The sequence below is a fragment of the Nylanderia fulva genome, unplaced genomic scaffold, assembly GCF_048542155.1.
Source record: "Nylanderia fulva isolate GAGA-0341 unplaced genomic scaffold, ASM4854215v1 Scaffold135, whole genome shotgun sequence".
NCBI classification, from domain to species: Eukaryota; Metazoa; Arthropoda; class Insecta; order Hymenoptera; family Formicidae; genus Nylanderia; species Nylanderia fulva.
The window spans coordinates 199,507-225,832 of record NW_028189569.1 but is presented as its reverse complement, the minus strand read 5'-3'; the positions used below and the strand labels follow the sequence as shown (position 1 = coordinate 225,832).

The window sequence follows — 26,326 nt, the reverse complement described above, 5'->3', positions numbered from 1 at the left end:
TAGGGTGCATTCGTTTATGCAGTGACTGCCGCAGAATGCCGCAGATGTCGTTCGTTTACTCCACCTGCGCAACCGACTGCAGCGCAGTTTGTTGTTCGTTTAAGCAGAGCTGCTGCCTATCTGCGCAGCCATCTCGGAGGTCCTGCTCAGGATGCTTTGCTCGCAGTACTGCGGACTACTGTGTAAACGAATGTAGTCTTCTCCATTGTTAAGCCAATTGAACTTGGAAACGTTGCCTGAAAATTATTTCAATTATGAGTTATGTTATAAAAGTTCAGAACAAAGAAGGTGGAGAATAACTCCTCCAAATAGATCCTACAAAACTAAAAGTAATGCAAGGTAAGTAATACAATAAAATTATGATGTCTGTTAATTTATATTTACGATCCAATTAACTTAAAAATGCACTTTTATCAAGAATATAAATTTAAAGTAATCTGTTTAAAAAAAATGTGCTTTGTATAAAGATGCAATTCTGTTACAGTCATTCCTAGCTATCAAGCTACTTCGTCCCCAGTTAGTTTGGAAAAATCTGAGAAGTCTACATTCAGCAACATTTCAATCCTACCGTCATCACTGTCTGAAAATGTTATGTGCACACGTCATATGTCAGAACCTTCAACCTATTTAAAAATTTTATTATATTTATTCTAATAATAATTCATATTTATTTAAAATTTCTTTACTTACGCACTCCAATTACAATCTGAGCAGTCAATTCACGCAGGTGATCGTTCGATAAATGATGTCACGTGACTCGCAGATAATAGACGCAGTGGATGCGCTAATCGCTGCATAAACGAATGCACCCATAGATCTAGGTGACTTTAGAGACCCCTTTTGGTGGTACCACCCACTCTACCTTCTACTACTACTACTACTAATTAACGTAAAATTATTTGGGAAACACGTCTGAAATAGTTTCAACGTTTGGAAAATAATTATTTCACTTGGAAATCAATTTTAAAGTATACGCTTAATGGACATCGATTGGACAAATTTTATATTTTTTATTATTTATTTTTTATTACTGCTATCGTTTGAAAATTATTAGGGCAAATTTAGGAATATATTTGCATAATTTAAAAACTCATAGTCTATTTATAATTAGAGAAAATTAATTGAAAGCGAATAGTTAGCAGACAGAACTTTTAAAAAATCTTTTTTTTTTACTTTAACTGATATGAAATTATTTGGGAAATGCGTCTATATAATGTTTTCAACAAATGAGAAATAATAGTTTAATTTTGATTTTGTCGCGGAAGCAGCCAAGAAATATTTTATAAGGATAAAAGATTCACACAAATTAGTTTTATATAAGATATGGTTTCATAGAAGATTATAAAATCAATTAAAATATACTTCTCGTATAAGAACCAATATTACAATATATTGATTAAATGTTAGTATTGGCGAAAAAGAGCAAGTATAATCAAATCAGCTTTAAAAGATTTTTTAAAAATAAATAAATAAATAAAAAAGTGATCCGATTGCCAGTTGAAATATTGAAATAAAGATACCAGGGAATCAATTGACCAACACTGGCTAAGATGAAAAATCTTTTATTGAAAAAGACGCAACGTTTCGACCCCGAATTGGGTCCTCTTCAGGCTACAAATTAAATTATAAATCTTAGTAAAAAAATGACAATACAAAACGAATACGGAAAATCATATATATAATAATGGTAAAAAAATACCTGTTACAAGAAAGTAGTAAAAACTAAATGATCATAATGTCAATTTCTTGTCAACGATCAGAACATGACAAGATATCAGTAATACACGAACAGAAATGCTCACTCTGACATATAACATTACATTAAACCGAACAAAAACAATATCTCGAATAAATAACTCAATTAAAAAGAGAAATACAAGTCGACCGAGTAAAAAAATTTATAAGCAAAAATATATAAACAAAAGGACAGTTTTTTTACTGAGATTTATAATTTAATTTGTAACCTGAAGAGGACCCAATTCGAAACGTTGCGTCTTTTTCAATAAAAGATTTTTCATCTTAGCCCGTGTTGGTCAATTGATTCCCTGGTATCTTTAAATAAATAAATATATATATATATATGTATATAATTATACATATATATAAATATATAAGATATATACAAATTATTTATTATATAACTTTTTTTCGTTAAATTCGTTTTTAATAAAATAATATAATTAAAAAATAAAAATATCGATAAAATAAAAAGCAAAAAGATTATATATGTAAATGTCGCATGAATAAGAAATAATGAGAGCTATCTGGTAATGGTATTTTTTATTTTATTTTCATTTACATTAATAAAACGCACGTTTTGATACATAAAATGCACAATCATTCGCATATTTATAAACTTTTGTCCAAAATCTTTTTTTGTTAATTTGTGGCTTATCTTGATAAAAATTATTATATTTATTATAAATTAGATATATATTATATTTATTTATAAGATAAAAATATCGATAAATAAATATATAATAAATAATTTTTATCAAAATAAGCTACAAATTAACAAAAAAAGATTTTGGACAAAATTAAGTTTATAAATATGCCAATAATTGTGCATTTTGTGTATCAACACGTGCGTTTTGTCTGCTAACTATTCGCTCTTAATTAATTTTCTCTAATTATAAATATAAACTATGAGTTTATATTTATAATTAAATTAATTGATTATATAATAAACTATGAGTTTCTAAATTATGTAAACATATTCCTAAATTTGCCCTAATAATTTCCAAACGATAACAGTAATAAAAAATAAATAATAAAAAATATAAAATTTGTCCAATCGATGTCCACTAAGAGTATCCTTTAAACTTGATTTCCAAGTAAAATAATTATTTTACAAACGTTGAAACTATTACAGACGTGTTTCCCAAATAATTTTACGTTAATTAAAAAAAAGATTTTTTTTTTCGAATTATTGTCTGCTAACTATACGCTCAATATATTTTAATTAATAATAAATAAACTATTATTTCCTAAACTACGAGAATCTATTCCTAAATGTGCCCAAACGATTTCCAAGCGATTGGTATAACTGATAATAGGGAAATATAAAAATTGTCTGCTAAATAAATGGAGGTTCGAAAACACTATATGTTTTCACAGAGAGTTTGAATTGAGTCAGAGTCGAATTATAGTGAGCACTCTTACGGTGGAAACACCAATAACCCTACCTTATAAAATTATAAGGCAAAGTAATTGATGTTTCCACCGTAAGGGTGCTCACTATAACCCGACTCTAAACTCGACTCTGACCCAATTCGAACTCTCGGTGGAAACATAGTTCATGAGTACGTTTACACGGCACCCTTAATTGGGTTTAATAACATCCATAATTGTAAAATTGGTCAATCACAGCTATTCTCCTGAAGAATGGAACGGCTGTGATTGGCCAGTCTTACAACTACAGATGTTATTAAACCCGATTAAGGATACCGTATAAACGTACTCACGAAGGCCCTTTACACGGCACTCTTACGATCGTCCCCGATACGATAAGCAACCCCACGCCTTTCGGGATACTAACACCTGCACGTCACGAACCTCGAGAATCAACAAATCATAGACTTTTACGACTTATTCTTTCTTAGATTTTCTCGTCGCCTATCACCATATATGGTCATGATAGATTCTCTTGACCATATTTGGTCATAAGAAGAGCTCAATTGTTGCCTTCTCAGGACCCTCAAACCACTCCCTTCTTTTATAAGAGAATTAATATGATATCTTCCTAGAAAAGCGTTTTCGTGGAAATCCTCCCACCCAAAAATTCGCACACGACACCAAGATTTTTCGGTTTCGAAGGGTATATAAACCTTAGAAAATCTGGTCGGACGACGGCATTTCATCATAACAGTAAAATCACGCGACGGCATTTTATCATAGAAAGTTACAGTGTACATTTTAAATTGTCGCTAGCCAAGAAGTGCAGCAACAATTTCGTACCATCCTAAAATCATCATAACGATCCATAACGCAAATCTCGGAATATATATATCTTTGTCAACGACGCCTAATCACTGTAACCCCGCGTAAATTTGTAACTTGATATATTGTTCAAGTCACGGGTTAGCCGTCGACCTCGCTGACTTCTTAATTCGCGCACAATTTGTAACCGGGTCAAAGACGAATAAAGAACTTCAGAGCATCGTACGACCGAGCGTTTGATTTCGCCATAAGCACCCCACGACCGAGGTCCTTGCGAGGGAGCGAAGTTGGCCAGGCACATCACAGGTCTACGAAGAGTTCGTCGTTTTAAAAGTAGGAATCTGTTAAACACACAGATCATCCGACATTACATAAAAATTCGAACGAGTTTTGAAGGTCGCGTAGATTTCTTTCAATCATTATCCAATCACCTTCCAAATATCCTATCAATAAGAAATTACATCAATATTAGATAATAGATTCTAATATAAAGACAGATCTCCTGTTATTATTCCAATAATTCCCTTTATTCCCATTTTCATATTTCTATCGCCTCTAGCACTGAATAACGCTCCAAAAGCCATTCTCCCATCAACCTCTGAAAAACCTATTGTCTATATTGAGCGCATTGCCGCCCTGATATAAATCGTTTCCTCAACCTCCGAAAAACCTATTGTCTATATCGAGCGCATTGCCGCCCTGATATATGTAGATCGTTTTTCTCAATCTTCTCCTTTCTAATAAAACGATACTAGGAGATCTATAATTTAATGAATATTATTTTGATATTTTCTATAGTTAATTAGACTCGGCTCAATTAACGCGATCTCCCTCAGTACACTCTCCTCTTTAGTATTCTTATATTAAATTGATAACTATTTTCCTACTATTCCATAACGTATCATAAATGAAAACCGGAAGATCGCACGTCGGAATAAAAGAAATCACAGAGCTGGAAAAAAGGCTCGTGCTAGCCGCGCTGCATCTACTCTACTTTGGCTCAGGCGACGGTCACCAGATAATAAACCTCGTGTCAAATCGTGTGAAAAAGTTACCTTTTCTCCGGAAACTATAAAAGGATTGAAGACTTCATCTATTCAACTAAATCTTGACAATAAACTCGTAGCGAACAAAGAAACTCTCCCTCATATTGAGACCGAACCCTCGATCAACCAACCTCTTAATTCTTTTGAATTCTCGACTCCCGAACTACCAAGTTCAATCGATTCCCTAATAGAAGAAACACTTAATTATTTTGACCTCAGAACTAACTTCTCAGAGTTATCACAAATCTCAGACAAAGGAATTTCCCCTGACTCCGGAATAGAATCCTTGCCAAACGAATCATCATTATTCACAGAATTGTGCGATTTAATGTCGGAAATAGAGGAGAAATCTCCCAGGATCTAATAAAATTCTTAGAAGAACAGTGTCCGAATATCTCATTTAAAATCGATCAATATGCTAGTTATTTAAATATTTGAATCATTTCTTAAATGTCATCAGAATTTACTATTAAAGAAAATCGGAAATTAATTAACGAAGAAATTCATACAATAATAAGTATAATTATCGCCCTACTAACAGACGTTTTAGAGGGAAACATCGATTTAGACCAAATTCTCGTCTGTTTAGATAACATTCCAGATCCATTGCACACGATAAATGCGAGACTTCACGGTACCCGATAATTGTGTAATTTAAATAATTGTTTAATAATAGGACCCCATGAGGGATTCTCAAGACCTAAATTTGAGAGCTATATAATATTTTCGGTATTGAATTTATTAATTAACAACTATTTAAATGGGGAAATTATAGTCGATCAATTGATAAATTCATTAGATAGTTTAGAAAGAATTGTTAGTAGAAGTCCTTTTTTCATTAGTAACTAGAATTTCCCATCCCCAACGTCCCAACACTCGGTCCCTAGTTCCACAGTATAGTCCGTGCTCTCGGCGTATAGTAAATTCTGATGACATTTAAGGGTCGACAGGTCGGCCGGCCAAACTCCGAATTGATGTTGGAGACCTCGCGCGGTGACAACGCGAAACTCCGATTTCAGTGTTGCCAACGCCGAGAAACCAATTCTCGGGTTTTATGTAGTGGTGCATGTCTGTACACGTACATACACTATTGCATTGCTCACGCGGACGCACCGTAGAGAGACAAGGACCGATAATTACGTGTTCTCCTTGTTCCTCTATCGTGCCGGTATTCGCGAGATACGGCCTGAAAATGCTTTCTGGCCTTCCGTAGCAGAAGGCAGTAGCGTAGCAAGGCTAATAAGTACCGACTTTTTGTAAATTTTATATATGCTTATGCACATATGTGCGTATATATATATATATATATATATATATATATGTATATATATATATATATATATATATATATTATATAAGGGATATGTTGATTATTCTTGATTTCTTTTTGATTATTGATGCTATTGTATCATTTGCTCCAAATACTTATAACGTGAAAGAACGTTGAGTAATGTATAATCAATGCAAGGATGTTCAGTATATCATCCAGTAAATTAGAGTTCAAATATTTCAATATCAATTTTTTTATAATATATATATATATATATATATATATATATATATATTAAAATATAGAAAAATGATAAAAAAATATATTTCGGCGATTTAAAAATTTTTTAATATATTGAAAATATTTTTACTACATACACTATATATATAAGTGTAAAATAATTCAGAAAATAAATTTAAAAATAAATTTAATAAAAATCTACATACCAGCTGTGTGCATGTGTGCAATTGATTTATTACTTGAAATTTATTTACGGAATTATTTTGCATTTATATATTTATAGTGTGTGTAGTTGTAAATTGTAAAATATGATTAAAATATTTTCAATATCAAATTTTTAAGTTTATCGCCTATATACAAATATATTTCTATGATTTTTCATATTCCAATATATTATAAAAAAATTGATATTGATATATATGAACTCAAGTTTTTTACGTGATTAAATATTCTTGCATTGAGCCATCATACGTTACTCGTAAGTTCTTTCACGTCATAAGTTATTATGTAGCAGAGAGAAAGAAATGAGAGTTATACAATGTAACATCAATAATCGGAAAAAATCAAGATAACGGTTGTCATATCTGTGTATATATATATATATATATATATATATATATATATATATATATGTATGTATATATATAAACTTATATATTATATATATATAATATTTCATTTATTTATAAAATACATTTTCAATTCATATTCAACCTGAATGATATTTTCTATATGCTTATGCTATCCTCCGATCTATCCCTAACAAATTAGGAAGTGTAATTGCATTATTATCATCAATTATTATCTTATACTTTTTACCTCTAATTTCTATAAAATTTAATTCATTATCACATTTTATCCTTTAAATCAATATTTATTTTGAATTTTCATTAATATTTTTATTCTATTAACATGAGCAGGAGCTCAACCTATTGAAATACCTTTTATCATTATTAGACAAATTTTATCATTATGTTACTTTCTTTATTTTATCTTATTACCTTTCCTAATAAAAATTTGAGATTTAATTATTTTTAAATAAATATTAAAAAATGTATCATTATAAATAAATTTAAAATATTAAAAATAATTATATTTAATACTTAAATTTTTTATAAATTACTATTAAATTAAGGTAATGATCTTGAATTTAAGTTTATGTTTTGAAAACATATTAAAGAAATTTTAATTTTTTATTAACTTTTAAACATTTAATTTTTTTTTACTAAATTATTATTTATAATATAAATTTAAATCCAAAAATTAATAAAATATAAACTAAAATTATTGGTAAAATAATTTTCCAACATAAATATATTAATTCATCATATCGTATTCGAGGAAGTATTCCATGTATAAAAATTACTATTCTACATAAAATATTAATTAAAATAAAAGTTAAAATTATTGAATATTTTAATAAATTTCTAAATATATAAATTCTAATTAATCTAAAAAAAATAATTATTCGATATTCAGATAAAAAAATTAATGTAAACGCACCCCTAAAATATTCAATATTAAACCCTGAAACTAATTCTGACTCACCTTCGATAAAATCTATAGGACTTCGATTTAATTCAGCTAAAATCCTAATAAAAAATATAATAAACAAAGGATATAAAACTACTATATATCATAAATAAAATTGATAATTAATAAAATCAAAAAAAGAATATCTCTCTCTTATTAATATAATAACTAAAACAATTAAAATAAATCTTACTTTAAATGATAATATTTGTGAAACTGATCGTATTGCCCCTATTTTTGAATAAATCGAATTAGCTGATCATCCCATAAAAATTATAACATACCCTCTAATAGTTATAAAACAATTATTAATAAAATAGAATAATTTAAAAAATAAATATTAGTAATGTAAGGAAATACTAATCATATTATTATTAAAACAAATCTAATTATAGGACATAAAAAAAATTATAATTAGATTTATATACATAAAATAATTCTTTATAAGTAATTTAATAGCATCACTAAAAGATTGAAATAATCTTATAAATCCCACCTTATTAGGTTCTTTACGAATTTGTACATATCTTAAAATTTTTTGTTCCAATAAAGTTAAAAAAGCTACCCCAACTAATATAATTAATAACAAAATTAACAATCTTAATATATTTAACGCACTATAAAAATATAATCTTAAATTTTGACAAATTATTACTTGTATAATTTTTTTCTATTATACATCATTTAAATTCTAAATTTAATACACTTAAATTCTGCCAAAGTAATTTTATTTATTTACATATATTTAATCAATTAAATTTATTCATTAAAAAAAATATAATTTGAAAAAAAGTCCTTTCGTACAAAATTTTCTTAATTTTATTATAGATAGAAACCGATCTGGCTTACACCGATCTGAACTCAAATCATGTAAAATTTTATTAGTCGAACAGACTAAAATATTAAACTTCTTCATTTAATTTTTATTTTAATTCAACATCAAGGTCGCAATCATTTTTATTAATATAATCTTTCTAAAAATATTACGCTGTTATCCCTAAGGTAATTAATTTTTATAATAATTATTATAAAAAAAAAAAAATTTTCTTAATTTAATAATCAATCCTTTATAAAAATTTCATTAATTAATGTTAAAATTATCTTTAAATTAAAGTTTATTTTATTTAATTATCCTCCCAATAAAATATAATCATTAAAATAAAATTTATTTCCTTAAATAAATTTAAAAATTATATTAAATTCAATAGGGTTTTCTCATCCCATAATTTCTTTTAAGAATTTTAACTTAAAATTTAAATTTTAAATCTACAAATTGAAACAGCTTTAATTTCATCAATTCCTTCATTCCAGTTTTCATTTAAAAAACAATTGATTATGCTACCTTTGCACAGTCAATATACTGCGGCTATTTAAAAATCACTGAGCAGAAATAATTTTAAATTATCAAAAAACCATGTTTTTGTTAAACAAGTAAATTAAAATTTTAATTTAATAAAATAAATTTGCCTAATTCTTTAATTATATATACATATATATTTTAAATTTAAAAATTTCTATATAATTAATATAAATATACTTATACTATCATTATTTATTAAAATACTTAATTTATTTAAAATATTTTTTTATTTAATTAAATCAAATTTTCAAATTATTATTATATTTAAATTAGAATAATCTATTCCATAATAAATTATTAAATTTTTATAAAAAATTTTTAAAAATAAAAAATATTTTTCTATTTAAATCATTTATATTCATAAAATATTTTAATTATAATTTATAGTTAATCCCATAAATTTTTTACATAAATTTACTAATTAAATTTTATTATTAATTTAATTAATTGTAAATGATTTATATATAAATTAAATTTATATAAAAAAAACTAGATATCATAAAAGTGGATTAAAATATCTTTTTCAAATAAATATTTAAAATAATTTTTATACATTAACTTTAATATTTTATTTAACTCATTTTATTCCGAGAAATTTAAATTATTCCAATAAACAACAAAATTTAATAATCCCTGATACAATAGGTACAATTAATAAAATTTATTTTTATTTAATTAATTAATTTATTTTAAATTTTCATTTACATTACTTATATCTATAATATTTATTTAATTTTTTTAATACTTCAACAATTCAAAAACTAACTCTATTTAATTTTTTATTATAATTTTATTTAATTAAAATAATCACACACACAAATCATATTAAATTTTTCATAAATATTTAAATTTAATTTTTTTTTAATTTTAATAAATCATATTAAATCATTAATCTTTTCAATGTAAATAAAATATTTTTAAATAAACTAAAATTTTTTTTTATTTTAAATACATTTTCCAATATATTTACTTTGTTACGATTTTTCTTACAAATCATAATTAATAAGAACGGCGGGCAATTTGTACATAATTTAAATATAATTCAACTTATAAATTTTTATAAATTTACATTTAAATCCTTTTTCAATAATAAATTTAAATATAATTTACAAAAAAAATATTTTTCAATATAACTCATCTAAATCTTAATAATTCTACATTTTGATTTGAATTTAATTTATAATATAAATTTATAATTAAAATCTCTTAATTTAATTTTCAACAATATATAAAATATTTATATTAAGTTAATCCATTTGTGGATTATCAAATTAATCAACAAGTTTTTCTAATATAATAAATTACCGCCAAATTTTTTATTTTTAATGCTTTACATTTAATATTTAATTAATTTTATTTTTATTTAAATAATAGGGTATCTAATCCTAATTTCTTTTTAAACTTAATTAGAAATAAATTTTCCAAAATAAATTTTTTTTATTAACTAAAATTATTACATTTCACTATAAATAAAATTAAAAAAAAAATATTTAAATCTCCTTTTTATATTCTTTAAATTATTAAAATTATTTATTCTTATCATCAGTTTAACCGCAATTGCTGGCACCTAAATTTATTAATAATATAAATAAAATTATCTATTATAATTTTTATTAAAATAATGTATTTTAAATATTAATAAATCATTAAAAATTATTTAAATTTTTAAAAATTTTTTTATAAAAATTTATTTATATTCAAATTTTATAATTAATTTATAGAAAAAAAATTATTTCCCTACCTTATTCACTAATTTATCATATTTATCTAATTCATTTATTTTTTAATCAATATATAATTTAAATTAATATTAAATTTAATAAACATTTAATTTATATATTGACTAAAAAATAAATATGACATTTCCTACCACATTCACTAATTTATCATATTTATCTAATTTATTTATTTTTTTATTTATTTATAAAATACATTTTATAAATAAGTAAAATATTATACAGACAATTTATTACATAAATTTTTTTATAAATATAATAAATTATTTATTATATATATTTTTATTTAATTATTTATATAATAATTATATTTTAATATAAATTACGCACACGGATAAGAAATATTTTACATTTGCTCATCCCATATAAAAATATAAAAGTAATGGAAATTAAATTTTACATTAATTTATACTAGTATTATGAGGTAGTTAATACATGAAAATCATATAAGATGAATTCTATACATCGAATAGCATAATATGATTACAAATCAATAAATGATTTTGCTAATATATTATTTTGAATAAAAATTAAAAAAATATAAAAACAAAAAGAATGAAATTAATAAATTTTCTTCATTCTTTGTTTTCTTCTTCTATTAAATATTTTTTCTATTATTTGAATAAAAGATGTATCGTGTGTAATAGATTAAATAGATAGATAATTTATATAAATATATAATTATACGTTTTGAAATTTATATATATATATATATATATATATATATATATTAATTTCAATATATACATATATATAAATTATTATTTATCTATTACATACGATACGCCTTTTATTCAAATAATAGAAAAAATAATAGAAAAAAACAAAGAATGAATAAAATTTATTCATTTTATTTTTATTTGTTTTTATAAAATTTTTATTCAAAATAATATATTAGCAAAATCATTTATTGCGACTTGTAATCATAATATTACGCTAATCGATGTACAGCATTTATCTTATAAGATTTCCATATGTGTTACTACCTCACAATACTATTATAAATAAATGTGAAATTTAATTTGCATTACTTTTATATTTTCTTATATAATGAGCAGATGTAAAATATTTCTCATTCGTGTGCGTAATATATTGGTTTTTGTATTTATACTGATTTTACACATATCAAATGCAAGAGAGACAAAGATAGAATGATACTCTCTCCTTGTCAAGCTGTCAGTATGTTACCACAAAAATTTCCCCATGAGTATAGATCTAGTGAGATTTGTTCATCCCAAATATTACATAAAAAGAAGTTACGTAGCTTCGTGAAATATTTTTTAATATATTCTTTATATAATAAAGCAGGGAGACAAAGAGTCAAATTTTGCATTATTGCTTTTAAAAATTTATAATAAATTAAATACGATCTCGTGGCTAACCCAACCTTACCCGCTGCTAGCTGCGCATCTTCCCAAGTTATATTATGAATTTTATATTTATCTTTTTTCCAAAAAATCGATCTTTGTCTCCCTGCGGACAATCCTACTGATTAAGAATATCGTAAATTTAATAAGATTCATTAAGTATTTTGGCTAATATATGGGATGAACGAATCCGTAATTCCCGGCCGGCCGATAGGCGTCTCCACCATGTCGCCTGTCGACCCTTAAGAAATGATTCAAATATTTAAATAACTAGCATGTTGATCGATTTTAAATGAGATATTCAGACACTGTTCTTTTAAGAATTTTATTAGATCCTGGGAGATTTCTTCTCTATTTCCGACATTAAATCGCACAGTTCTGTGAATAATGATCCTGAGGTATAGCTGGTGTAAGCAGGGGGTCGATTGTGTAATTTTTTCTAAAGTGAAAATGTGAAAAGTGAAAAATTTCTTCCAATCACACATCGATTTCATTTTAAAATCAATGCGTGATTGGTGGAAATTTTTCACTTTTCACGTTTTCACTTTAGAAAAAGTTACACAATCGACCCCCAGGTTGCCTCTTAAAAAATAGAGAGCGCCCCATTCTTTCTAGCCTAGGAATAGAGAGAGTAGGAAGGTCACTAGGACGTGACAGTAAAGATAAGAATCTTGATTGGTCTATGAACGTATGCATAAGAATTCAACCAATCGAATTTCTTATGCATATGTTCACAGACCAATCAAGATTCTTATGTTTACGCTTATGCGCCTATGCAAAAGTGTGTGCTCCCCGCTTTAAACAGTGGTCATTTTTGTACATGAAAAGGATAGGCAGCGCGACAGAATTGAAAGTTAAGCGTTTAAGCCATCGACATATAGAATGGACTGAGCATTGCGATATGTAAACGCGCGCCTGCTTTAGAGTGAGAGGTACTACATCTGAGGCCTATGTTTGTCTCTCTTGCAAGCTTCTGATTTGTTATTTCGTCCCCCTCCAGAATTCTAGCAGTAACATAGCATTAAATTTTTGACACCTCACCTTCGCCTACTCGCTTTGGAATAACGTGAAACGTTTATCTTTATCTTTAAAAATTAAAAAATGGTTTTAAGGTGTTTTGTGTGCAAAATTACGTATGATAAAAATAAAAAGGATATACAGATGCATGCATAAAATCTAAAAAAATCTATTGACTACACATTTCATAGAAAAATGCACATGGTCCGCAATTTTTTTAGACGGCCCTGCAAAAAGAGAGACAAACATAGGCCTCAGATGTAGTACTTCTCACTCTAAAGCAGGCGCGCGCTTACCCATCGCGATGCTCAGTCCATTCTATATGTCGATGGTTTAAGCAGTAAATGCTTTGTAGTTGAACTGATTCAAACTACAAAATTGTTGATGTTGGATTACGAGCGACAAATCTGTCGCTTGAATCACTTGTTTTAGCGGCACGTAACATTGCATCTTAAGAAATAGAAAATATCAACCAATCGGAAAAAGAGATAGATATTATTCTCTGCTCCTATTGGTGGATATTTTTTTTTATTCCTATTGCCTGTTGCTTGACATTGTGCAAGGAGCTTTATATATACTATATAAACCTAACCCAATCTCTAAACTTCTGTATACACGCGCTATTGCATGAGCTCCTATATCAATATTTTATTTCTCTGACAAATAATTAAATAAATAATTGGATATTTCACACAACAAAAAACTAATTATTGTAGAAAAAATGAAACTTCTCACACATAATATGTTAACGTCCAAGGCTATAAAAGGCGTGGCAGTTGGTTATCCTCTGAGAATAATCGTAAGTTATTTTTTTAATTGTATTATAAAAAAAATTGCTTTTCTTTTAATTTACACTTGCAAAAAGTTGGTCTGGGAATAGTTCAGATAATGTTTAATAATAAAGAAAAAAATTGTATTGGATGTAATCTAAAAAAAAAGACTAAAAAAAATAAAAGAATTTATTAGTGTTTTAAATAATTTTTAACTTTAATTTTTGATGTTTCAATTTTTACATTAATTATTACATGCAAAAAACTCAATAAAAATCTTCATTTGCTGAATAAACAATTATCATTCTAAAATAATTCAATATTATTTAAAAACTGAAAAAGATAGCATAATATTAAAAAATGTTTTAAGTATGAATTATTTAGATCAAATCAAATTAAATTATTATTATGTTGAACATTATTGTTATATTGTGATATTTGAGTTTATGGTATGAATGTAGTAAACAAGATTAAGATGTTTCTAACATTTAGTAAATCCTTGCACTTGATAAATATATTTATTTTAATAACTATATAATATATAACTGATTTGTTTATTATTCGCTGTTAATTTTTTAAAGCAATTTTTTCTAATTTTTTTATACAACAAATGATTCAATAGTTGGATTAATCATTTTCTGTGATAGTTATAAACAATTACCAAATATTTTTTAAATTAATCTATCTGTATTACTACTATAAAACATGTTTTATAAACTTTAAAAATACTATTTTTAATATTAGAATAACTATGATATAAGTGTAATTATATAATTATGTTCATATATTAATTATCATATAATATAAAAATAGTAAAATCAATCTAATAGCTGATAACTTTAACTAACACACACATATATACATATATACACACATTATTATTATATATTTATACATTTTTATTATGAAATTGTCATACAAATGTTTCATAAAAAAATTATTCACAGGCCAAAGACATTAGAGTATCTGAAGTAGATTTTAGTCCAGAATATATCGCTAGAATAATTCCAAAAGTGGATTGGACCGTGCTGTGGAAAGCTGCAGATAGTGTAAGTGTTTATCTTCCATATTTTTATATATCTTCTATATATCTTCTACATATTTTTATGCAATCTTTTCATGAATTTATATACATGAATATATATAAATATACATATAATAGATATTAATAATATTCTTAATATATTAATACAAGTTTTTTGTTATAGATAGGGCATGTTGGTGAATTACCTCAGGTTTTAATAGAAGACTTTGAGACGAATGAAGATTTTCTGAAGAAAGCTCACCATGTTCTGTTGGAGGTTGAAGTTATAAATGGGCATTTATTATGTCCAGAATCCGGTAGGAAATTCCCCATTAATGATGGTATTCCAAATATGCTTCTAAACGAAGATGAAGTTTAAATAACAGAACCAAATAATTCCTCAGAGAGAGAATACTATTTGTTACTTTCTTTAATTATAATTATTAAATAATTATATCTAAATACATTATGTATACTTCTACCCTAGTATAAGTTTTTATTTATGTTAATACAAACTCAGTAATAGTTGATACAAATTAGATTTTCTTTTGTATGTGTGCATATGTAAAATAAATATATTAAATTTATATATGTACGTATGTATAAAAAGTTTTTCCTAGTTTAAATACCTTCAAAATAAGCTCATTTAGCTAAATTATACAGAGTTAAAAGAGTTTTTCTTAGTTTGAATACCTTCAAAATAAGCTCATTTAGCTAGATTATATAGAGTGTCTGATAATTCGCGAATCACTTCTCGTATGCATATGGAACGTGTTAAACTAATAAGTAGAAAAGTTCTATATCATTTTGTGATTTTTGCAATAATTAATAAGAAATTAAATTTAAAAAATCAGTCAATTCGCTTTATTAAATTAATTTCTCTTTAATTATTGCAAAATGATAGAAGACTTCTACTTAATTTACATAAAGACGTGCAATTGCGAATTATCAAACATCTTGTATATTAACATATATAAAATGTAACATTTTGTTTTCTTAAATCTCTTCCCCGAAAATATAGGAAAATTATCTAAATATTATACAATATTTGCATCACGAAATGGAGAGAAATGGATTTTACAATAATTGCATTAAGATGATTCGCCATAACGCAATGATTTTGTGGGAATAAAATTTTTAAATAGTATTTGCTAAAATATTGTAAAATATAATTTCGAATATAAATTTTGCACAACTATTTTAACATTTAAAAACATCACAATTCCCAATATTTGAACAATAGTAATGCTATAATATTTTGTTCTATTTTTATTACATTTTTTTAGATAAAATATTTAAATTAATTAAATAAGGAGAGAAAATTTGATAACTTGTAGCATTTAAATATTTAAATAAATTTTGTATTTATTAAATTATTAATATTATTTACATGTAAAATAAACTTATTATTAATTATTATAAACTCTATTACTTAAATTATTATTGCTTAAACTTATTATTATTACTATATTCAATTAAGTATTACTATTGATTATATTATATATTTCTAATTTATTATTATTAAAAATTTTTATTATAAACTTATATTTATTAACACTAATAATAAAAATAAACAATATTGCTAATATTGGTATTATCAATAATAATAAAAATAAACAATATTTAACAATAATAATAAAAATAAGTTTTCAAAGTTAAAAAAAGTTATATTTTAGCATTGCACAAAATAATTGCAAAAAATTGTCCAGAACTTTAATTAGTTTAAATATGTTTAAATTTTCTTTTAATTTTTCTGTTAAAGCCTGTCTTTTTCCTTTGTCTTTCTTCTCATTTCTATGTTTCTTTATTTCTCACGCGTTGTTTAGCGTTGCAAAGGCCTTCTGTTATAGCATCCTTAAATTCTGGGATTTGTGGTTTTGAAAAATGATCACTTCTTGTAAGGACTTCTAAAATAGAATGTCATTTCTTTGTCAATAAAAATACAATAGAAAACAAATTTTGTATATACTGATTGATATAAAATTTGCCATATATAGCTATCGTTAATCTTCGACTAACAATTTTTAACAGATGAGAAAGAATAAATTGCTTTATTGAATTTTAAATATTTGCTGAATTCAAATATATATATATATATATATATATATATATATATATTTAAATTCAGCAAATATTTAAAATTCAATAAAGCAATTTATATATATATATATATATGTTATAAAAAAAGCAATTTATATATTTATATATGTGTTATAAAAGACATATTTTGGCTAAATTTCGATATTCACTGCCAATACTAAAAATCAATAGTATGCGTGACGTAAACTATAGATTTTCAGTACTGACAGAGTAAATATCGAAATTCAGCCTTTATAAAATATATTATTAAGATACGTTTTATAACGAAGAGCGGTTACGCTGATGAAGCACGTTGTGGCACGTTGCGTAGCACGTAGAGAAATGAAATAAAGAAGTCGGCACACTACCCAATGGGTGCTTTTCAGCAAGAAAGACACAGATAGACACTGTGTAATACTGGTGTAACACGATTGAGCACAAAGCGACTTATTGTTAGCTAAAGAGCTGAGTAAGATTGTGTTATATTGTGTGATAGTAGAAAAGCACTTGTGTCGCATACAATGTGACTTTGTGTCGCTTAGTCGCTTGTGTTGCTTGCTGAAAAGCACCCAATAAAAGTTCGTAGTAATAGAAAAATATATTGTTACGTCCTCGAGACCGATTCGTATAAGTCCCGCACGAACTCTCACTTATTCGCCCGCAAAGAACGTACTCGCAAATAAGAGAAATAATATTTAATGATAATGCAATACAAGAAGTATATATTTATTTACAATATAATATATAATAGAAGTTAGTCAGCTGACAGAAGAAACGTCCTCACCGCACGACAGCTGGACTAGAACCCAAACGCAACGCTAAATAACAAAGACGCGACGATATTCATAAACAGCCTCTTGACGACGATGTTCGATCCGCGATATACTTGAATTAAAAAAAAAGACTATATTCGGCGATCAATTCAGGGACATATAAACGAATAGTCGGAACACGGACGTAACGATATATACAGTTATGTATATAAAATCGTTTTATTGAATTTATTTAATAAAATAACAAATGTATAAATCAAGTACTTTTCAATGAAATATAGATATCAAATGCATAGCTCTAACAAGTTTGCGAGAGAATAACTAATCTCTTATTATTTGTAAATATTCGTATTATATCTTTATAAAATTATTGATATTAAATTATAAAATTATTGATATTAAATGTACAATTATTTATATGCTCTACTATTCATTCAAATATTCACATTTTTTCATATGTTTCTTCATAACTGCACGTTGTACAAGTATGCTTATACGTATCATCTTCTTCATTATATATATCTTTCCCAAATTCGTGGATGTGTGATGCTTTCATCGTTTTATCATATAACGAACTTCTTACTTGCATTCGCAGCTGTTTAATCTTTATTCCCATAAAGTATAAAATTTCTTATAGTAAGAGATCAGATGTATTATTAAAATTTTATAAAATATATTAATATATGTAAAATACAATATATACGTATATATACAATTTATAAAAAAAAATATATATAAGAAACAAGATACCTTTTTATTGAATTTTTTAATCTTGGCACCCTCCCGCTTCATATCGCGAATTTCTTTCTCTTTCAGCAAATTTTCTTCCGAACCCCAAACTTCTAAAGCTCTTTGCTCTATCTGCAAATGTAGATATAACTTCATTTCGCCCCAATTCACATTGTGGGGATTCTTTCGCACGATATATTTCAGTGCAGGCTCCCGCTTATCGAGATCACAATCTTTCAGTAAGTACTCTAGTTTAGCTTCTGTCTTGGTGATTAAAGAGTGCTTTCCTTCTTTATCTCTAAAACAATGTGTAAGAGTTTATATATAATTGTAATTTTTCAATATATATATATATAATATATATATATATATAATATATATATATATATATATGATAATCAATTATGTGCAGAAAATAAATAAATATTAGAACTGTTTAACTCAAATGCTATTATTGTACCTGCACTTATCACAAACAACTAGATCAAATGTTTGTAAAAGATATGAATCTCCAAATTTCTGTTGACATTCCTCACATTCATTAAATTTACCAATAACAAGTTCTGGCTCTGTTCTGATCTTCAACTAATAAAATAAACATGTAATATTGTAAATATCATAACAATAATGATCATATACAAATATAAATATATATTTTTATACCTGTTGCTCTGATTTGTCATTTTCTTCTATCAGGAAGCCTCCACCACTATCGATAACACACTGCCCTTGAACTTTTAGCGATCTTCCTACTGTGGACTCATTATTTCCTCTATAACAACCACATTATTAATTACAATAAGAATATTATTTAAGTATATTTTTATAAATAAAAAGGTAACTTTAAAGTTTTCAAAAAGTTGATCATTGAAAAGAAATAATAATTTCATTATATTCTAAGATAATTTTTTTCTTAAATGTATACATATATACATGTATACATGTGTATATATATATATATATATATAATATATATTTGACATACCTTGTATATGGATGAGTTACAACTTTAAGCTTTTTTAACATAAGTGCTTTCTGTCGATTCCTTTCAGACCTTTCTTTAAGTTGCTCCTTTACATCAATATTACCTCCATTTTTAGTAGACTCATTTTCCGCAGTTGTGCTAGCCATTCTCTTGTAAAATCCTAAAATTTGCATAGATATACTTTGTGTCGATTACATTATTTCGAAAGAAAGATTTTTTTATTTAAAAATAAGAAAATTTCTAATTGTTTTCCAACATTTACATAGGAAAGATTCAAAGACATTACATATAGTTGTATTAACACATTGTAAATTGTAAACACTTTTTCAGATAAACAATTAAAAGTCAACAAAATTTAAATAAAAGCTTTAATATTTAAGTAATATGTGTAATTTTAACGTGTAAATAAATGCAGAAAAAACGTCACATAATTTTATCGTGTGAAAATAAGAAAACGGCGTTATATGTTCTTTCATTTAATTAACAAAATAATATTTTTAGCTTGTAAAAGTTATTTAGCATACATATCTCCACATATTTGTGTTAAATACTGAGTTATTACTTATTAGACTTATAGAATCAAATCGTATAGGATAATATAAATTAATATAATCACAGATTAAGGGTCGACAGGTCGTCCGGCCAGACTCCGAATTGATGTTGGAGACAACGCGAAACTCCGATTTCAGTGTTGCCAACGCCGAGAAACCAATTCTCGGGTTTTATGTAGTGGTGCATGTATATACACGTACATACGCCATTGCATTGCTCACGCGGACGCACCGTAGAGAGACAAGGGTACCTATTACGGTTATTTGGGTGAGTTTGCTCACGAGATGAAAATCACAAAAATGAGAGATTCACTAGATTTTGATCAATAGAAGCGTAGACAACCTAGTGAATCTCTCACTTTTGTGATTTTCACCTCGTGAGCAAACTCACCCAAAGAACCGTAAAAAGTGCCAAGGGGGTCGATTGTGTGTCTCAAAACCTAGTGAAAATGACAAAAGTGAGCATTCACTTGATTGGCTAATTTTCACTATAGTGAAAACACAAAATATTTCACGTGAGATTATTCGACAAGAATTATTGTGTTGAATAATGTCAAAATGTGTCGTATATCCTACTGCATTATATGTTATGTAGAGTAGAGCGCGATTAAAATACGTATTAAAAGAGAGGACATTACATTATACACCAGAATTTGCTGGTATGTAAATAATTATAGTGCATAATTGAGATAAGAAAAGGTATTTTTTAAATCTATTCTTTACAGCTCTAATTGTAAATGCATGGTGTGTTTTACATAACATTGCTTATAAATGGAGAATTCCAGTAAATGAAGTATATTTGGAGGAAGAAGGAGAAGTGCCGATACCATTTAATGATATAAATATAATGCAAGCAGAAGAAGTACGAATTAAGAAATATTGTGTGATGGTATTTTGAATAGGATATATATATATATTTATATATATATTTATCACATAAATTGTATCACATAAAATTAGTACATTTCATAATCTTATAATAAATTAATAATTAAGATTATCACAGTACATTTCTTAACTTTATAATAAAAGATTTTTAAACACTACTTTTTTATTAATGTATTGTTTTATATCGATCAATTCTCATAACACGCCGCGTCAATTTTATTCAAGCATGTTCAAAAATGTATCTGCCCCCGACCGAAATCCGAATGTTTATTCATAAAATTTAACATAATTTCTTTTTGTTTCTCTGTAACATTCATTCTTATTCACACCGTTCAAACTGCAGAGGTTATAAAGATAAAGGTATCACCAGAGAGAAGAATGAGAGAGGCCACGCCGCCGTTTTTCGTCAAACGCTTTTTCTAGGCTGCTCACTAGCGTCACGTACATCCATTTTACGAGCGTCTGGAACTACATGGCCACATCTACTTTCGATGTCGATAAAAGAGCCAAATTTAGTTCATGTCCGTGCTACATCCACAATTGATAGACCAGAATACGACGAAGATCAGAGTTCAAGACCATATGTTTTCTTTTTTTTTTTTTTTAATTAATCAGAATTGTAAATGAATAAAAAATAAGAAATAATAAATCAATTGTATTTATAAAATATTTTCAATAATTTTATATTCATTTACAAAAATAACATCCCTGAAAATTAAATTGATTGCACAAAAAATATAAAAAATAAGAAAATAAATATTGAAAATAAAATAAATATATTTGTATAAAAATAACAAAAAATTAACATAATATTATAAAATAAAAATAATAAAAAAAATAAAACTTATGGAAAATAATTTATCATAAAAAAAATTTCTAATAATATATATTTAAATAAAATTAAATGAATAATTAAATATACTTTAAACTTTAAATTATACAAAAATTGTTATATAATATAATATATGTATATTAATATTTTTTATTTAATACGTATACCACGTGTACAAAAATGTATATATATATATATAAGGTGTCCCGAATTTTGCGAATTAAAGTACCATAAAAAGAAAGTTTCTCGAAAAAGTAAATTAAAAAAATTTTTACCATTTTTCATTCCAAACAGTATTTTTTGAGGTAAAAAGATTTAAAATTGGCCAATTACAGAATACGATTAAACGGACGCCTATCCGTGAGTCGATTATGTTATATCCTAATAGCACAACATATCCGAAAGATATTCAGAGGATATCCAGAGGACATTCGAACATCCTCAGAATGTTCTCTGAACGTTTTTAGGATATGTGTGCTGTTTGGGTAGTGACCATGCACTTTACGCACTTCAAGTGTCCATTAAATCGTAATCTATAATTGGCCAATTTAAAATTTTTTTACCTCAAAAATTTTATTGTTTAGAATAAGAAATAGCTTAAACTTTTTAATTTATTTTAAAAAACTTTTTTGCTATACTATTTTGACTCGCGAATTTTGGAATCCTGTATATATCAGTTTTTTTTTTTTTGTAGGAAGGGAAAAATGCATTATGCATTTCCCATCGGCCGTCCGACGGGGGTATGTGGGACTCTCACCCACTAAAAAACCCTCCGCTCTAAAAAAAAGCTGTAATTAAAAGTATTCATTATTATAAAACATATATTTTGTGAAAAAAGATATTGTTAAATAATTTGTATTTAATCATATTTACTATGTTAACGTGGAACGTATGTTTAAAAAAATTAATAATATATTGTAATTAAAGATTTAGGTACATATGTGTATATGTATTTTAGTTGGCATTTAGATATGCATGACGTAAAGATTGCAATCACAGTTGAAATAATTACATAAATCGCTCAAACTAACAGGTCTTATCACGGGAAATCTACATATAATATAGATTTTCTATAACTAAAAGAATCAGTTATATATTTTGATGTCTTTTGTTATCTATTTCTGTTAAGGCGTCTTATTATTGTAAGTGATTTGTCAAAATCACTTACTGTATACTATATTATTAACGGTATTCATATGTATCTTCTATGATTATATTAGAATACCGTATGCCAACAAATACATATACGATAGATTTCATTTATTGTACCGTGTTACTGTACTTTCTTAAAATTTTATTATTATATATATCTCGTGTTATATGTCATTAGTAATCAGAAAATACATGATTTTACAATTTCTTAGCATGATTGCATAAAAATATTTTATTTAGTCCGTGATTAAACCTGCTAGTTAACGATTTATGTAATTTGTTTCAACTGTGATTGCAATCTTCTAAGAAATTGAAAAATTCATGCTTATTTTTCTCATTACAGGAAAATAATACTCATTACTAAATGTAACATGATTTGCAAACATATTTTAATGAATGTAATTTCATGATACACAGTATAAATATTTCTTTTCAATGACAAAATTATGCAAGATATATATAACAATAAAAAAATGAAGAAATTTTTTTCAAAATTACAAAATAAAGAAATTATATTATTTTATAGAAAATACTCATATTAAAAAATAATTCTTTTTCTAGATAATTTTTACTACGTTCCACGTTATTTTATGTTTTTTCTATTCCTTGCATTAATTTTTTTAAATATTAAAATTAATAAATATTAATATATTATTATATATATATAAAATAATATAAGATGTATATATTAATATTAATTACTATTAATTAATAATAAAATAATATAAAATAAATATAAATATAAAATATTTAATAAATAAATGTATAAAATATTTATAAAATTTATTAAATAAATTTTATATAAAATTCTTAAATATTTTTTTTTTTAATGAATTATTAATAATGATATTATTTTAGACCTTTGTGGTTTTTCTTTCTTCATATCATTTTTTTCTTATTTGTAATTAATATAATAGTGCTCAAGATGATCTTACATTTAGTATCCTTTATTTTTTACTTTTCTTATATATACTTTTATTTATTTATAAATCTCTTAACTTTTTTGTATGATGCACTAACTACTTTGGCAGTACGATTGTTATATCTCGTACGGGAATATATTTTTACAGTAATCATGTATTTTAATGCTTGCATCCGATGATTATAACATTCGTTATTTTTATCTAACCAATCTGGATGAATTTGATTCGTTGCATGTACACATTCCGTCACTATTTTTTCAAGCATCTGTGTGGATGACCAATGGCTTTGCCATGTACAATTAAACGCCATTAATTGCGTTTTAGTAATATTTGTGTATAGAGTTGTTGGTCGTACTAATTTTGTTACTGTTGGAGCATCTTCATCTGTATTTGGATATTCACGAAATTCTATATATTTTTCATTTGCTGCAGGTTCATCCATTGGTGTTTTCATCATTGCGTTGCGGCAATCGTCACAGTTACTTTTAGCAATACTTCGCCGTGCCACAAATCCGGCAAAAAATGCAATGGCATTTTCATCGTAATTGCTATCAATCGGATTTATATTATCAATTTGTTCGATATTATATTCTTCGAGAAGAATTCTAACATCTTCGTCAAGCAATTCACTTTCATGTTCAATATATTCTACAGTCGCATTGCTCGTATTCATGACATTTTTCTATTGTCTTAACAAGTCGACTTGGTCGATTAATAAGAGTTACACCTTCTGTACATTGAACATTGCCCTTGTCGCTAGTCTGAATATATCCTGTGGAAAGTATATGTCTGATAGATAATCGGATCATTCTTGCGGTTGGATTTGGATTAAAACCTCCGCGTTGTCTCAATTTAGAAAACAAATGTTCGACAGAATCCTGATTACACAATCCTGTCGCAAGTTCAAATCCTTCGTATTGATTTGCAAGTTTTTTATAAGTTGCAAGAATAGCTCGTATAGTTAATGGAAAACCTTTGAAACAAGGAATTTGAACTAGATTTTCCGCCGATTTTGACCATCTTGAGCACCATTCGATAGAATCTGTTAACAGATTTTCAATATCTGAATTTCTGAAGGATAATGGTCGTTTTCCGCCAAATGTAATATTAAGGCTGTAACTGTTACAAGCATCAATAATATTATTTAAGCGTGTTGCAAAGTCAGCTGTAGCTTCCCACGTACTCGTATTTAATTCTTTTGCATTACCAGCTGTTCTTATTGCAGCTGCAAATGTGTGACTAAATAATTGAAAAACTCTTTTAACATTCATCGCTTCGAAATTATTTGGACGAATATGTGCTTCTGTTATATGGGATAATAAATTTGAGCCTCCTTTTGTGGCATTGTCAATATACCAAGTCATTTCAAAATCTGAATACGATGCGATTATTTTTCCATCACAATAAATGTTTTTGTGCGTTCTAAGAAAACTTGCCAATCTTTTTACCAGATGAGGAAAATCAAAAGATGCGTTATATTTTTTTCCATTATGTATAAAACATGGCCTCTGTGCATCAATACCGAGTTCACTATACGCACTTTGATTACATGTGCCTTGATCACATGTTAAAAGTTGCACATCAGCACCCGTTGTACTCAATCTGTCTAAACATTCTTTTAATAATATTATTATTTCTTCTGCTTTCATGCATTTTCCCGGAAGGAAATATGCTAAAGGCTGTCGCCATGGGTGACGCGCATTTAAACTGTCTAGGCAAAAGACAAATACGCATTTAGATCTTTCTGATTTTCTTCCTAGAGGACCAAGATCGACAAGACCTTCTATTTCATCTAATTTTTGCGAATATTCTTCATAAGGTTTTATGGCCATTTCGTCCCATTTTAAGGCACACACTCTTTCCTCTACTGGTACATAAGAAATCTTTTCCTTTAATTTTTGAAAAATAAAATCACAAAATCCTGGCCGTACGTCATATTCTTCCAGCCATCTTCTAATAGTTCGTTGCCCTGGAAAATTGCAACCTGCTTTTCTTAAGCGGCAGAAAGCAGCAGGTGAATAATAATATAGTTGTCTTGACAGATTTTTCTCTTCTTCTGTATATGCTGCATTGCGTTTATGCAGTTGCAAATTTATCATCGCCTTTGCAACA

General features: G+C 26.3%; 3 protein-coding genes across 4 annotated transcripts; 1 reads left to right on the top strand and 2 right to left on the bottom strand.

Moving 5' to 3' along the window:
- The first annotated feature begins 14,088 nt into the window (after window positions 1-14,088).
- Window positions 14,089-15,889, top strand: Trmt112 (tRNA methyltransferase subunit 11-2). The gene is made up of 3 exons (XM_029316299.2): window positions 14,089-14,307; window positions 15,226-15,327; window positions 15,487-15,889. Exons 1-3 carry the CDS (start codon window positions 14,230-14,232, stop codon window positions 15,679-15,681), a joined length of 375 nt encoding a protein of 124 aa, XP_029172132.1. The 5' UTR covers window positions 14,089-14,229; the 3' UTR covers window positions 15,682-15,889.
- Window positions 15,890-18,061: 2,172 nt separating this feature from the next.
- On the bottom strand, window positions 18,062-20,658 carry Xpac (DNA repair protein complementing XP-A cells homolog Xpac). Of its 2 annotated transcripts, none has more exons than XM_029316296.2 (6): window positions 20,485-20,658; window positions 19,869-20,028; window positions 19,547-19,655; window positions 19,344-19,468; window positions 18,905-19,181; window positions 18,062-18,758 (listed from the first exon to the last, which is right to left on the bottom strand). In XM_029316296.2, exons 2-6 carry the CDS (start codon window positions 20,012-20,014, stop codon window positions 18,597-18,599), a joined length of 819 nt encoding a protein of 272 aa, XP_029172129.1. In that variant the 5' UTR covers window positions 20,015-20,028; window positions 20,485-20,658; the 3' UTR covers window positions 18,062-18,596. The 2 variants fall into 2 exon arrangements, with proteins under 2 accessions (XP_029172129.1, XP_029172130.1); XM_029316297.2 differs by lacking the exon at window positions 20,485-20,658 and adding an exon at window positions 20,393-20,475.
- A 3,498-nt stretch (window positions 20,659-24,156) lies between these two features.
- On the bottom strand, window positions 24,157-26,071 carry LOC146724385 (uncharacterized). Its single transcript, XM_085479961.1, is given in 2 exon segments — window positions 24,157-24,893; window positions 24,895-26,071. Coding segments are annotated over 2 exon segments (1,779 nt in total). The 5' UTR covers window positions 26,047-26,071; the 3' UTR covers window positions 24,157-24,266.
- Between the last annotated feature and the right edge of the window lie 255 nt (window positions 26,072-26,326).

What these genes read in the sequence shown, in the direction of transcription:
- Trmt112 (XM_029316299.2), top strand. Translation starts at nt 14,230, where the DNA reads ATGAAACTTCTCACACATAATATGTTAACGTCCAAGGCTATAAAAGGC. An exon ending in GTTATCCTCTGAGAATAATC is followed by an intron (nt 14,308 to 15,225) that starts GTAAGTTATTTT and finishes AATTATTCACAG; the next exon opens with GCCAAAGACATTAGAGTATC. An exon ending in TGTGGAAAGCTGCAGATAGT is followed by an intron (nt 15,328 to 15,486) that starts GTAAGTGTTTAT and finishes TTTTTGTTATAG; the next exon opens with ATAGGGCATGTTGGTGAATT.
- Xpac (XM_029316296.2), bottom strand. Translation starts at nt 20,014, where the DNA reads ATGGCTAGCACAACTGCGGAAAATGAGTCTACTAAAAATGGAGGTAAT. An exon ending in GTAACTCATCCATATACAAG is followed by an intron (nt 19,656 to 19,868) that starts GTATGTCAAATA and finishes TGGTTGTTATAG; the next exon opens with AGGAAATAATGAGTCCACAG. An exon ending in GTTGTTTGTGATAAGTGCAG is followed by an intron (nt 19,182 to 19,343) that starts GTACAATAATAG and finishes ACATTGTTTTAG; the next exon opens with AGATAAAGAAGGAAAGCACT.